The sequence below is a fragment of the Lepidothrix coronata genome, unplaced genomic scaffold (genome assembly GCF_001604755.1).
Source record: "Lepidothrix coronata isolate B3197 unplaced genomic scaffold, Lepidothrix_coronata-1.0 Scaffold154, whole genome shotgun sequence".
Lineage (NCBI taxonomy): Eukaryota > Metazoa > Chordata > Aves > Passeriformes > Pipridae > Lepidothrix > Lepidothrix coronata.
In genome coordinates this window covers 1,015,778-1,029,154 of record NW_016690334.1, presented here as the reverse complement: position 1 = coordinate 1,029,154, position 13,377 = coordinate 1,015,778, and the positions used below count along the sequence as shown (strand labels likewise).

Here is a 13,377-nt window from a genome sequence, read left to right as displayed (position 1 = left end):
GCATTGCTTTCAGAGAGCTGAGGCCCATGGCAAGTGTTTATCCTCCAAAAATATGAAGCAAAAGGCCACAGGAAAAATATTTTTTAAAAGGGAGAGTGTGAGTATTCTACTGCTGGAAACCAAATCAGATGTGCCTGGATTTTCTTCCTGGTCCTGTCATTAACCTGCAACACACCATCTGCTCCCCTCTCCTCCCCAGGGTTTTCCCTGTACAGGAGCAGGGTGGGTTTGGTTTGGAGATACAGGTGGGTGTGGGGAGGGAAGGAAGGCAAATGTGGACCCAGGAGCTCTGTTCATATGGAGCTCAGCAAAGCCATGCCCTGAGCATCCCCAGTGGATCTCAGTGCCCCTGGCAGGCAAAACTAGTAAGATAATAAGAGTTTTCTCCCATCACTCAGCACATGCCCTGCTGGCTCTGGCCACGTGTGCTCCAGTGACCCGGCTTTCCATGCCCTGTGTGCTGGGAAATGAGTGTCTCAGAGATGACAAAGCTGGTGTTTGGCTTCTCTAACCAAAGCAGCCCATGATCAGATAAAATCCAAAGAACAAACCCAGCCTCTCTATCTGTGAGGCTCCAAATCTCTGAGGGTTCCTGGCCTCAGCACCCTTCTGCTTTTTAGGATATGTCATGTACAGGACTGGGCATAACAACTGTTTGGGCTTTGAAAGAGAAACAGCAGAAACCATTAACTTACCCTGAGGTATCAGCTGCTCCTCAGCACCTCTGTGTCCTTTGGGCTCTGGTAAAGAAGGACAGGGTAAAAGAAATAATAATAATAAAAAAAATTAAAAAGAGAGAGAAAAAAGAGAGAGGATGAAAAATTAGGTCTCTTGCTGCCAACTGGCTCAGCTAGAGTATATATATTTTCTTAATACTCAGAAAAATGTATCCTGTTGATTAACAAGCTGATCAGAAAGGCCAGTGGTGCAGCTGTCTCAACAGCACTGATTGCTTTTAAATGATTGTCTGTTCTCAGCCCTGTCACTCACAGAAGAAATAATTCCCCTCATAAACAGTAGCAAGTTTTCCTGGACCTCGGCCTGGAGAGGCATCAGCCAACCCAGAGCCACAGGGTCACCCCAATCACTCCCAGCATTCCCAGCATCCCATCCATGTCAACCACCCTCGTGTCAGGCCTCAGTGTTCTGCTCTTGGTCCACCTGGCAGAGAAAGCTGGTGGCACGCAAGCTAGGACTTGGATTTATTTTGGCTGAGCATCCAGAAGCAGGGCAAAGTAGGGAATGTTTCACAAAGACTCCAGGGAAGGGAGTGGAAGGGAGAGGGGCTTGGCTTTCCACACTCAGGTTTGAATTCCACCTACTCTAATATCCCACTTGTTGAAAGATCTCCTGAGGTCTGCGAGCTCTGTAGGAGAACCTGGGGGCAGCTTTGGGCAACAAGTCACAGCACAGCATTGAAATCATCCAAAATGGGCAGTTCCCCTCCATCCTAAACTATTTGCATGGAATTCACTACACTTCACCAAAATCCACAGGGAGTTTTTTTGGCTGGGTTTGAATTGGAGATACAGATGAGTGTGGGGAGGGAAGGAAGCCAAATGTGGACCCAGATCCATGAAATATCCCCACAGCTCCTTAGCCAGGCAAGGATTTGATGCCCACAGGGTCAGGTAAGGGGTTCAGCAGGGAACCACGTGTCAATAAGCAACTTAACTGATTATTTCTAATTGCTGAAAGACACTGTCCTGGCTCGAAATGGTCCAGTGCATTCCTGGCTCCCAGTGATTACACTAGAGTTGTTATTCCACACTAGGTTAAATAAATCAAGGCTAGAAAAACAAAGGGGAACAGTGAGCAAGGACTACACCTGGTAGCACACACACAGCTGGAAGGCTGGCTGACACGACAGGCTCACACACAGCTCAGGCAGCATCACCTGCCTTCTGGAGGTGACCACCAGCTACCTCCTGGATTTGCTGCAGGGGTGCAGGTACTGCTCCATGGAGTCACCCTGCTGCAAGTGCTCCAGGAGAGCTGCTCTGCTTTCCAAAAGCCTGGGCGAGAGGCAGTCACTGCTCTGTGCTCAGAGAGGCACCATCATGTGTGAGAGGACTTTGAGTGGGAGGGACAATCACCAGTATTTCACTGGACTGACTTTAGTACAACAAAGTGCAGGTGCAGAGATACTGTGACAGCACAAATAAATGACATGCAGAAGGCAGAAGGAGCCTGTAATGGACACTGGGGGAAACTGCTCTAATTCAGTTCCTGGCAGCTGTTGCTGTGGCTCTGAAAATACTTTGCAGAACATATTGTTAGTGAACCTCCCTCCACGTTGTGGCATCATGTCAGATCATAAACATGGACGACATCTGGACTGTGTTGGTTGCTCCAAGTCTGCTGCAGTCATGAAGGGCTGCCATAATAAACTGCTGGGTCCGAAAAATTAAAAGGGAAGAAAAGAAAAAAAAAGAGAAGAAAAAAGCAAAGTAGGTCCTAAAGGGAATAAAGAACTGCTCTGGGAGCAAGCAAAGCAACAGACAGACAGGCCTTTGGAAGCAGAGAGCAGGGATCTTGAAAAAAGATGCCAAGGTCAAGGAAATTCAATGCGTGGGGATCTGTCTAGCCAAGTGGGCTCAGAGGGAGAGTTTCTTATAAGTGTACTTTTTTTCCATGCCACAAGAGGGATCATAAAACAGCCCATTGTGTTTATGGCAAATTTAGAAAATATAAAGCAGACTGCAACTGATGTTGCTATTCATGGGAAAGCTTTTTGTCCTAATAAACCCAAGAATTACCCGTGCAGCCCAGTCCTCTACCCCCAGCACTGCTCCCAGATGGGGAAACGCTGCAGTCAGAGCTCAGTAGGTGAGTATGAACTGTCCCACTGTGCTCCTGATGGCTCTCTGGAGTTTCCTCAGGAATGTTTCAATCTATCCAGGCCTCAAAATCCATATTTTCTGAACTTAAAACAAACACACTGAAACACACAGGGAGGCACAGTGGCCCTGCTGAGGTTAACAGAACTCGAACTTCCCAGAGACCAGAATTCAGCTCTGGGTGGATCCTTGTGCCAACAGAAATCGAGGCTGTCACAGGCCATCACAGCTGGAAAGAGATATTAGTCTCTGAATTTTGCTACTTTCTTCCAAGAACATGGTGCTCTGAGCTGGCTGAACTCAAGGAAGGGCAGAGACCTTCCAAGCCCTCTCCTCTGCAGCTTCCAACAGCAGGGCAGGTTGACATGGCCTCGTTTTTAGTCACCCTGCAGGAATTGTGTGTATGTGGGACGGGTGATTTGGTGAAGAGCAGGTTAGACTTACCAGCAGATCCCACTGTTTTTCTCAGGACAGTCCCAGGATTGAGGAGGGGAAAGGCATCTGGCAGCAGATCATCATACCACGTGGCCGTGGTGCCGGTGATGGGCAGGTTGTTTTCCAGGGATGGGCTTCGCTCCGCAGCCTCGAGCAGGAGGATCTGCACAAGGACACAGGGAATGCAAACGTGGTCAGCTGGATGGTTTCATACATGGTCTCTATTCCTGAAGAGGTCTTGAAACTCCTCTCCTTGCCAGCAGGAGCTGGGAATAACTCTGCATCCCAAATAGTGGGATTTGGGTGTTAAAGCTTTATGGGTTTTCTGGACAGTGGCAGCAATTGGGATGTGAAGGTGTTGTGTTAATTATAACAGTCACACACCTTCCTTGGAGAGCAGGACTTCACTGCCTCCAGAGAGACTCGTGGGATTGTCTCCCTGGTGAGAAACATGAACCCAGGGACCAAAGCTGGTGTCAGAGGACACAGCATTTCCCTGGGTTATGTGTTCAAAGCCAGAGTCACAGGATCAGAAATTACTGAGAGCTGCTGAAGGGCAGTACCTGGAGGCCCAGGGTAGCAAACTGAGCACAAGCACAGGCTGTAAGTGAAGCACACAAATACTGACCAAATTAAAGATGATGGAGAAGATGAAGCTTTTAAAGAGTTGAAGTGCTTTAACTTTGAAGAAAATTAAAAAAAAAAAAAGCAAGCTATTTCCTCAAAGAGCTCTACTTAGAAGTAATAGGATATTATTAAAACTCACAGCTGTTTCTACACCTTGCAAACACACTACCTTCAAATAAACCCACATCCCAGTGGGCATCCCTGAGCTATTTAGGCCATTTACAACCTACACTCCTCGGAAGAGTGACCCCACTTCCTACACATGATTCAGACTGTTCATTAAGCTGTGCTCCCCTGTATGAAACTGGAGTTTGTCTCTCACATGGCTGCAAAAAGCTTAAATGTCCAAAAAAAGCAGAAGGATGGAGGACCCAGGTTGGCTCTGCCCACTGAGAAACTCCATTAAAGTGAAGGCCAGCAGAACATTCATTGCCCTTTATAATCAACATTTTAAATGAAAGTTTTCACAAAATAAGGATTTTTAAAATATAATGAATTTTCTATTTTAATCTAAATGCTTCATCCCTCTGCCTTCCCAGCCACTAGCAAGGGTGGCACAACAAAGTAGTCTACGGATTTCTCCCGGAAAAGTCTAAGCCTGGAATGCCAAACCCATGGGCCCTGCAGCAAACAGATTTTCCAGCCAGGCAGAAGATAAACAGAGGCCAAGGGCAGCAGCCACTGTCCCAGTGGGGCAGCCAAAGGGTTGGCAGTCCCTGCACTGGCCAAGCCTGGGATGAGCAGCCACCCTGCCCCTCACCTTGCAGCTGGAGGGATCCCTGCCCAGGATGGACATGGGACACCCATCAGGCAGGAGCAGGGCTGAGGTTTCTAGAACCAGAGTTTAGATCCAAGACTCCAGCACCTCCAGCAAACTCTGCTTCCTATGCACAAACCCACCTGGGAAAATTGTTCTGGGAGTGCAGCACTGGGGTTTGTTACAGCATCAGCTTTTCCTGTTCGAAAACCACCTAAGCAACACTGATTTGGGGATAAGGCAAATAAAAGAGAATATGGCTCAAACTTTCCATTAAATCCCTAGAAGTTTCAGCTTTTGCACACTGTGTTGTCTTTACATAATGAAGTCACACTGCAATTATAAATGAGAGTGACTTGGCTCTGCTTGTTTGTTTTTTAACTTGCAATTATTACAAGGTTTATCACTTCTTTATTGCAAGGCCTGGTGAGAGCCAGGATTGCAGCAGCGCCAGAAATGATGAACTTCCTGCAGAATGTACTGGCCTGATGGGGGTGAATCAGAAACTAATTAAACTGGGAGCTGGGTTAGGGGCAAGGGAACTGAATGTCAGCCTTGCAAACAGGCAAAATTCTTCCTTTATTGCAAGGATCTTTATTCACAGATCCAGAGTCCTGCTTTCTGAGTAAAGCAAAAAGAAGTAAGGTCACAATGCTTTTAGTCACCAGGCTTCTCTGACACCAGGCGAGGAGGGAATTGCTTCTGCCCCTTGCACTCTGTGCTCCTCCCCAGTGATTTATCTGTCAGACCCTCAAGGAAACGTGTTATCAGTTCAACAAACACTCAAGCATGTGCCTTACCACAGTCGTGCCTAATTCCCACTGACATGGGACTTGAGTGTGTGCTGAAGACCTTTTCTGAATCACTTTATACTATTTACTATATCATCCTCTTACTTCCCCAGCAAGGACCTGGACGTTGCCAAAATCTTCTGAGCCACAGAGGGAAAACTAACCCTGGAGGTGGCAGATCCGAGGGGCTGCAGCCAGGGCAGGGTTGGGATGCTCCTGCTGCGAGGAAGGGACACACAAGGGCTGTTCTGAGCAGTGTTTTGCCACAGCCCAGCAGAGCTGTGGGAAGAGTGATATTAAATCAAGGCAGTGGAGGTCAGAGCCCAGCAAACTGGAGGGGCCCGTGGCCCTCCTGGGCAGCACGAGCAGCGCTAGCACAGCTCTGCCGAAGGTCGCATCTGGAGTGGAACGGCTCCAAATCACTTTTATGGGTGATAATAAAAATGTGTTACCACATAATCAACACAAAACAGTGGCAATGGTATCCTTTTCATTAAAACAACATGTTTTAAATGAGCTCTCTGCTGATAAATGCTGTAAAAGCTTTAAAGGCATGCACAGAATAATCCAGTATGTGCTTTTATAAATTGACTATATATACTTTGCAGTCATTAAAGTTCAAACCGTAGTAACAAGTTTATTTTCCCTGGGCATGAAATGATAGAGGTCAGGAAGTCTCCAGACTTGAAATTGCTGAGAAATTCTAGTTTTTATGATTAGGACTGAAGAAGTGCCCAAAAGAAATAAAGCAGAAAGAAGAGAGCTCTCACATCCGTGAGATCCATGGAGCCAAACTAAAGAAGGAAAAGCACCAGGGATTTAGTCACATTCAAAAATCTCAAGCTATCCACAGCTCTTTCAGCAAGGAGTGTCCTCTCATAGCTCACACAGCACATAGCACAAATGGGCTCCTTACACATTATTGCAATAGCACTGGAGCCATTCATCTATTTTCTGTCACGTTCTGTTTTTCTTAAGGCTGCCATTGCCGTAGTCAAGGGACTCAAGGAGCATTCCCACTTTCATTAAAGAAAAAAAAAGGAAGTTTCTAGTCCTCTGAGTAAACTGGTGGAAAATGATACCACAGAGGCTCACAGCCAGAAAGCAAATTAGCAAAATGTGCAATGGATTAAAGTCTCAGTATTAAAATCTTGGTATTTTCTACTCAATAAGGTTGAGGTAGAGAGAGGGATAACACCGAGGGAAGAACATGTGGTTTCCACTGGGAATCCTCATGGCAAGCAGAGCCCACCTCTGTTGCTATTTACCACTTCCAACACAAAAGTTCTGCCTCCATAAAGAATGGAAGCAGAAAATATCCTCATGCCATGTCTTGATGCCATGGGTAATGTCAGTCACCTAGGCAGGGCAGGGACAGAGAAGAAGCTGAAGGACAGCAGCTGTGGCTGCTGCCTGTGGTGCCAGGAGAGCAGATTTCCAACAGAAGACAAGAAATGCTTCCCTCCCCACCTTGGGCTGTGTTGTCTGAGTTGAAGGGTGGCCTCAACTCAGCAAAACACTCAGGCTTTTGTCTTTCTGCACATATGGAAGGAAAAAGTCAAATCTGAGCCCAACTGGACACGCTGAACTGGAGCCTCTGGCAGGAGAAGCCCCAGCGGCACCAGGGCTTGTCTCTGGTTTCCAGGCCCCACGTCTCAGACGCAGCTGAACTGGGTCAGAAGGCTGGAAAGAACTGAAATGGGGCCATGTCTCCTGCCAACAGCGCAGCGGGAGCCGGGTCCAGCGCCGGCTCCGTGTGAACACCCAGGGAACGAGGAGGACGAGGCCCTGGCCTGGGAGCTCAGGGCTGGCGCCTGCAGAACCCACCCCGGGGCTTCCGGGCTCGGCCTGAACAGGGCCCTCCGCAGGGACACGAGTGCTCTGTGCCTGAAGCTCAGTCCCAGCTTACTCAACCCACCTCCTCCTTCTCCATTTGCCAGCATAAACTTTCTAGACTTCACACACATACCACATTCCTTGCGTCAGATCAAAAGCTCAGGCCAGGGACAATGGAAATGGGAGGACGGTTTTCATCTTCTGGAGATGTTCAGTGTCAGAGGACTTTTGGTTTTGGCTTGCAGTGGCTTTCAAGAACCCTATTTTGGTTGTTCCCACTCATCAAAAAGAAGATTTCACAAGCACGGCCTCCTCCCATCCATCATCTGTCCTCCGCTCACATTCCTGGTGTGCTGTAACTAGGTAGGTGCTAAAAACAAGGAAAGAACAGCCAGGCTTCCAAAGATTTAAAAATTGATACAACAGGGCTCAGAATGCTTTTTCTTTGGATAAAAATCCAGATGGATATTATTAATTAATAAACAGGGGATAGATATTTGGTCTCTTGAAGCATTGGAGGAATGAACTCCCCTCCATCCCACTCTAAAGAGGAGGAAAAGATACTGCACGAATCCAGCTCATCAGCTAAAAATTCCAATGTAAAATAAGATTCCCTTGATCTTGTAAAGACACAAGCTGATTAATAATGGTAATTGCATAACTTGTTGGACATACCTTTCTTTACAGCAAATTCTTTGGCAATATAGAAGTTTTTTAATCATTCATCAAGATGCAGATCTAAAAGGGAGTTTTGCAAAATCTGATGGAGAACGGTGTCTCTCACAGCAAACACGAGGCTCCAGTGCAGACACAAGTGCTTGGTTTCAAAAGCCAAAAGACATTCAATAAAAGTCCACTAAAATCTGATGAACTGGGTGCCCAGGGAGAACCTGGGTGACTTCATCCTTATAACAGCTTAGAGGCTTTGGCCAAAGGGGACAAGATAATTAGTGCATGGAGGAGTTTTCGCTGCACTGATAAATTATGGGGAGAGCCATAGCTGATGTCATTGTGGTGACTCAATGTAGAGCAAAAGGTGAGGTTTATGTCATCAGCTAATGAATGGAAGACAGAAACATGGACCAAAGGCTTCTATGAAACCACAGGTAGCACAGTTCTTGTTCTTTCTACAAACAGTTTCACAGGGTTTCCAAAAAGGAGGGTGGAAAAAGTGACTGTTTCCTCAGCGGTACCTTCTGGAGGGGAACCAGAGCAGAGCAGACACAAAAGCACAGGCTACCCTACTGGTTCAGGTGAAACACAGGCACTGTTCAGCAGATCATCAGCCCTCAAGGCTTTGCTTGAGAGAGCAGCAGGAAGGGAAGGACTGGCCGTGGTCCTCTGAGGCACCCAGGGAGCTTCCCTGAGTCTGCTCCACAGTGGGAGTCACCTCGGAGAGCCCTGCAGCCAGCACTGCACCCCGAGGGGTGAGAGCCAGGGAAGCAGCTGGGTGTGGAGAGGATCCAGCACTCCTTCCATGCTGTGCTAGGAGCTCACTGCAGAGTGAAGCACACAAGGGAGCTCAGAGTGAAATCACATTCCCCATCGGTCCTTAAAACACCTGATAAAAATCCATCAGGGCTGTAACCTTCCACCCTCGAAATCACATCATTCTGCTCTGCCCAGTGTATTGCTTGTCACCTGCTGGGGATGTGGGAGTGTAGGACATGGAGCCAGGCCAGCCTGAGGTGAACTCAGTCTTGACAAAGTACCACCTGTTCCCAGCAACAGCTTTGGGATCAGCTCTCCTTCCCACCAAGTGAGGAGCCCTCAGCTCTGAGGGATTCACATCCTCAGACTCAAATAGGCTCCGATGCCCCACGTGCTCTACTGGGCTCTGCAAGAAGAGCAGCACAACAGGAGAAGATGAGGGGCTTGGACCTTTCCTGGCTCACCTTGGTGTGAGCTGAAAAAAAAAAGAGGACCCAAAGTAATCTTTATTTTAAGATTGTATTTCCATTATGAAGCTCCACAACAATTTCTGATTAGAATCAAGTGGAAGTTTGCGTTTTTGGGTACTTACATTTCTTAGGCTCCTCAACACCTCCCTTACCAAAACCTACTGTTTGGCCACAAAAGTATTTCTCTTAAAAAACAAAGCTTGTACACAACGTTCCCAGGTACTAAACACACCATAGGATTTGCTTGGCAAATTAAGTTCCCTGTCATAGGAAAAAGAGAGTTTTTCAAAATTACTTTATGAAAATATTGAAACCTATTAGACTAAAAATGCCAAACTTGTAACTAAAAGACTTTGTGGGAGGGGATGGTGGACAAGGAGGTCTTTGCAGCCTTTTTGTTGTTCTGGCAGACGATTTACAGCGTTGGCCAAACACGTGGAACAGTCTTAGGGGACAGATTGCTTCTTCAATCCAACAGTGATAAGAAATAAGGTCCAAAAATTTCTAGACTTGAGAAAGAAAGGATTTTAACTGTCATTCTGACAGACAGCAGGATGCCCAAATGAGAGAAGGGCCAGTACCCAAACTGCCTCAAGTGGTTTAATCATAATCAGGATTATTGCAGGTTAGCAAAAGACCAAGAGATAAAGTTCAGATACAAATATTGACACAAAATTCAGTTTGCCCACCCAGTTTTGGTTCATGGTTCCCCTTAGCAAGAATCAGTCAGGAAGTTGCATTTTATTCTTAGGGATATTTGATTCATTAACTGACCTACAGAAACTCAGCATTAAGTTAGAAATTTTACAGGGATTTAAGGTTGTCATTGCTACTGGAAACCAGCTAGTTATTATACAGCTACCTGTGAAACAGCCCCAATACTCCTTAAATTCAATGTCCTCAAATTCAAATTGCTGAAGCTGGAGAGGCAGATTCTGCACAGGATCATTAGGAAACCTTAGGAATTAAGTAAGACACCTTCCTGTTCAGAAAACAAAGAAAATAACTAACTGCTAGGGTTCTGTATCACATGCAGAACATGGAAAATCCATGCAAGTCCTTCAAGTATCAAGCAACTACTCATGTCCACTCTGTGGAATCAGCAGCAGCCTCACAGCCAAGCAGCTCTGGTTTCCCTCCCAGTTTTTCAGCCATGTCACAGCACCGGGAAACATTTGCTATCTTCCAAATGTTTCTCCACTACAGCAGGGAATTGTTTTATTGTCTATCAGAGAAAGAAAAGACAATCCCCATAAAACATCCCAGACAGCTGCCAGTATTTCATGTAACTGCTTGGAAGAAGGGGGAGAGACAGAAACATTTCATACAGTGGTCACATTAAAACTCCAAGTAACGATGCTTCGCAATCCAAAGACACAGGGTAGTGAAGGTGCTGTGGGCAATCTGTCCTGAACAGATGAGCTGATTTCAGATAAATAGCAACGTATTGATCTAATTCTGTGCACGGTGCAAAGATTTTCTTTAAGACCTTTCAGAATCTTGTGTGGGGAAACCACATTACAAGGACTGTTTTCATGCAAAAAATATGCATGTCCTTTATCAATCACACGATGAATCAGTCAGACACTGGAGATGTAATGTTATCTCCCAGCATTAAAGCTGGGAGGGAAATGCCACGAGCTTCCCAAAAGTGGTGTCAGGAGACAAGGCTGGGTTTTACCAGCTCAGCTCAAGTGCTGCATTCCAGCTCCAACCAAAACCTGGGACTAATATCATAGCTCTGTGGTGGAGCTTATTAAGAGAAACTGGGTGAACAAACTGAGCAGAAATTTGTAGGCAGTTGCCTGCTCCCCTGCCAGATCTACCTGTTCCCCTACCAGCCCTGCCTGCATCCCTGCCAGCCCTGGGCATCAGAGCTGCTCTCTTGAGCCTAGAAGGAGTTTGTCTGGGCTCATCCTGTGACACAGGAGGGCAGCATCAGGCTCAGGAAATTCAGGAAGGACTGTACACACTTCCCACTAAGACACTGTGCTGGCCTAAGTGAAACCATTCCTAAAAGCAGGGTTCATGGTGCCCTCCCTACAAGGAGGCTCCCCACAGGGCCAGGGGTGCTGGAGGGATGTCAAGTAAGATGTCATAGGAGAGAAATAAGGTTTGGCATGTTGGGGCTTGGGGAGAGGGTGGTTTTCTTCCAGCCCACACACTTTCTTGTCCTGGACCCCCAGGTCAACACCATCCTCCCTGAGGTAGATTCCTGTGGCCTGGAGGTTTCAAGCTCAACGCCATCAATGAAGCTTTTACACCTCTGGCACCCAGTGGGTCTGGTATGGAGCAAATGGAGATGACATGGCAGCTGGGAACAAGAGATGAGGATGAAAATGGGAGCCTGACTCCATCTGCCTTCACCTCCCTCCCTGGAGAAACCTCTCCCACAGCCACAAGGACAACCAAGAGCACTGCTGAGGAAAGTGTAAGGCATGTGAAGGGTTTGTTCTGTGCACATGTCTCAGTCTCTCTCCTCCCCAAGGGCAATATAAGCACTGGTCCCTAATGAGTCACTTTTCATTCCATTTGCTCTGGTTTTATTTTTGCTTCTCACCTTCTAATCCAACTCTCATATAACTAAAATCAGAGGGTTACTTTTATTACCTCATTTGGGCACTGATCGTACAAGTTGGATGAACCAACTCACCCTTGTAATAAGAAAGATGAGACCATTTCTGGTTATATCCTCAATTTTAGGGGGGCTGCTATAAAAGCTGAAGAGGAGTGAGGAAGGAAGAAACCACAGGCTGGTCTTGCCCATTGCCATTCTCTGAGCTCACCATGGCCATGCTGCGCTGAAGTTCAAAAGAGCAAAAGCAGAAAAGCCCTTCAGCTGTCCCCAGAGGGAGCAGGACTGTGGCAGGAAAATCCAGCTCTGCCCATGGGAAGGATGAAATTCCACATCTGCCTTTGCAGAACAGGACTGCAAAAATCAGGGGTGAAACAGTCTCCAACACTGGCAGAGGTGAGCGTGCCCATCCCATCACTCCTGTCTTCCTTGGAACAGGTTGTTGTGGTGAAACCAGACTTTACAAGAAGACAGTTTGGAGAGTTGAGAGACAACTTCACATCCAGAGCATCCAGCAAAACAGGGATCTTTCTCCAAAATCCAGAACAGGAATGCAGACAATACCAAACAAATGCAAGCACCTTTTTAATGGTGCTAGCTATTATTGAATAATAACTGAGTTCATTAGACTGCTACATAGATCAAACTGAACTTAAATTAACCTTGAAAAAAGAAGAATCAGCATATTTCTCTTGTGTCCAGCACCAGCATTCGTGTACTGTTACTTCACTCTCCATTTAATTGCTCCAGTCCATTTTTGCACAGCATCCACAGCTTTTCAAACAAAGTGGAAGCCAAAAGATTGATAAGGGCCTTGCTGGGCTGTGCTGCAGAAGGTCTCCTTGCAGAGACACAGTCTCTCACAACAGAAGGCAATAACTCATTTCCCTCCATGAAATTAAACCCTTTGATGAGCCTGCTCCCAGCTTGGATCTGTGTGGGAGCAGAGGGAAGTCAGAAGGAAACCCATCCCAGCAACAACACGAACTGCCTGAGTGCAGCACTAAATCAGAGATGCAACACACCACATGCAAACCTCCTGAGGGGAATGGGGCAGGTGGGACCCCCTTCTCCCTCCACAAAGCCCTGCAGGCCCCAGCTGGTGTTCCACCGCCCCTCACACGTTACAGACACAAATGCAGAGCAGCCCGAGCCGGCTCGGTGTGGGCGTGCTGATGTCAGGACAGACTTTGGTTGTCATTTTCCAGAGAGCCAGACACAGAAAATCCTGGAAAGTGAAGAAAGGTACAGCTGGCCACAGGCTGAGCAGGGGAGGGCTGATTTACGTGTCTCTGAAGCCAGTCCCATGTCTCACTTGGATTCGGGACTGCACACGCAGAGGTCAGTCCCCAGCCCCTCTCTCCCCCCTGCCAAAGGACACCCACCTGCAGCTCCTGCTGCTCAGAAAACAATCCAGCTCACCTTTGTCCTCTGCACTACACCAGTTGTTTTCACTCCAATAATTCTGCTCCCCAGAATTTCATTCCCCCCACCCCTTCATTTTCCTGTAATGAAATATAACCGTGAAGGCTTTGATGAAGTTCCAGACAACATTGCTCACTTCACTTCAGCACAAACAATTCCCACATTACCATAATATCATGCACTGGCCTCA

General features: G+C 47.0%; 1 protein-coding gene across 5 annotated transcripts in view; it reads right to left on the bottom strand.

Moving 5' to 3' along the window:
* The window catches only part of COL26A1 (collagen type XXVI alpha 1 chain), a 181,065-nt gene that overhangs the window by 27,715 nt on the left and 139,973 nt on the right, over positions 1-13,377 (bottom strand). For all 5 annotated transcript variants that reach the window (XM_017828947.1, XM_017828948.1, XM_017828946.1 and 2 more), the window contains 2 exons: positions 3,285-3,438; positions 696-740 (listed from right to left, as the gene is read on the bottom strand). In XM_017828947.1, the coding sequence (XP_017684436.1) occupies positions 696-740; positions 3,285-3,438 (199 nt within the window). The remainder of the gene's footprint in view (positions 1-695; positions 741-3,284; positions 3,439-13,377) is intronic.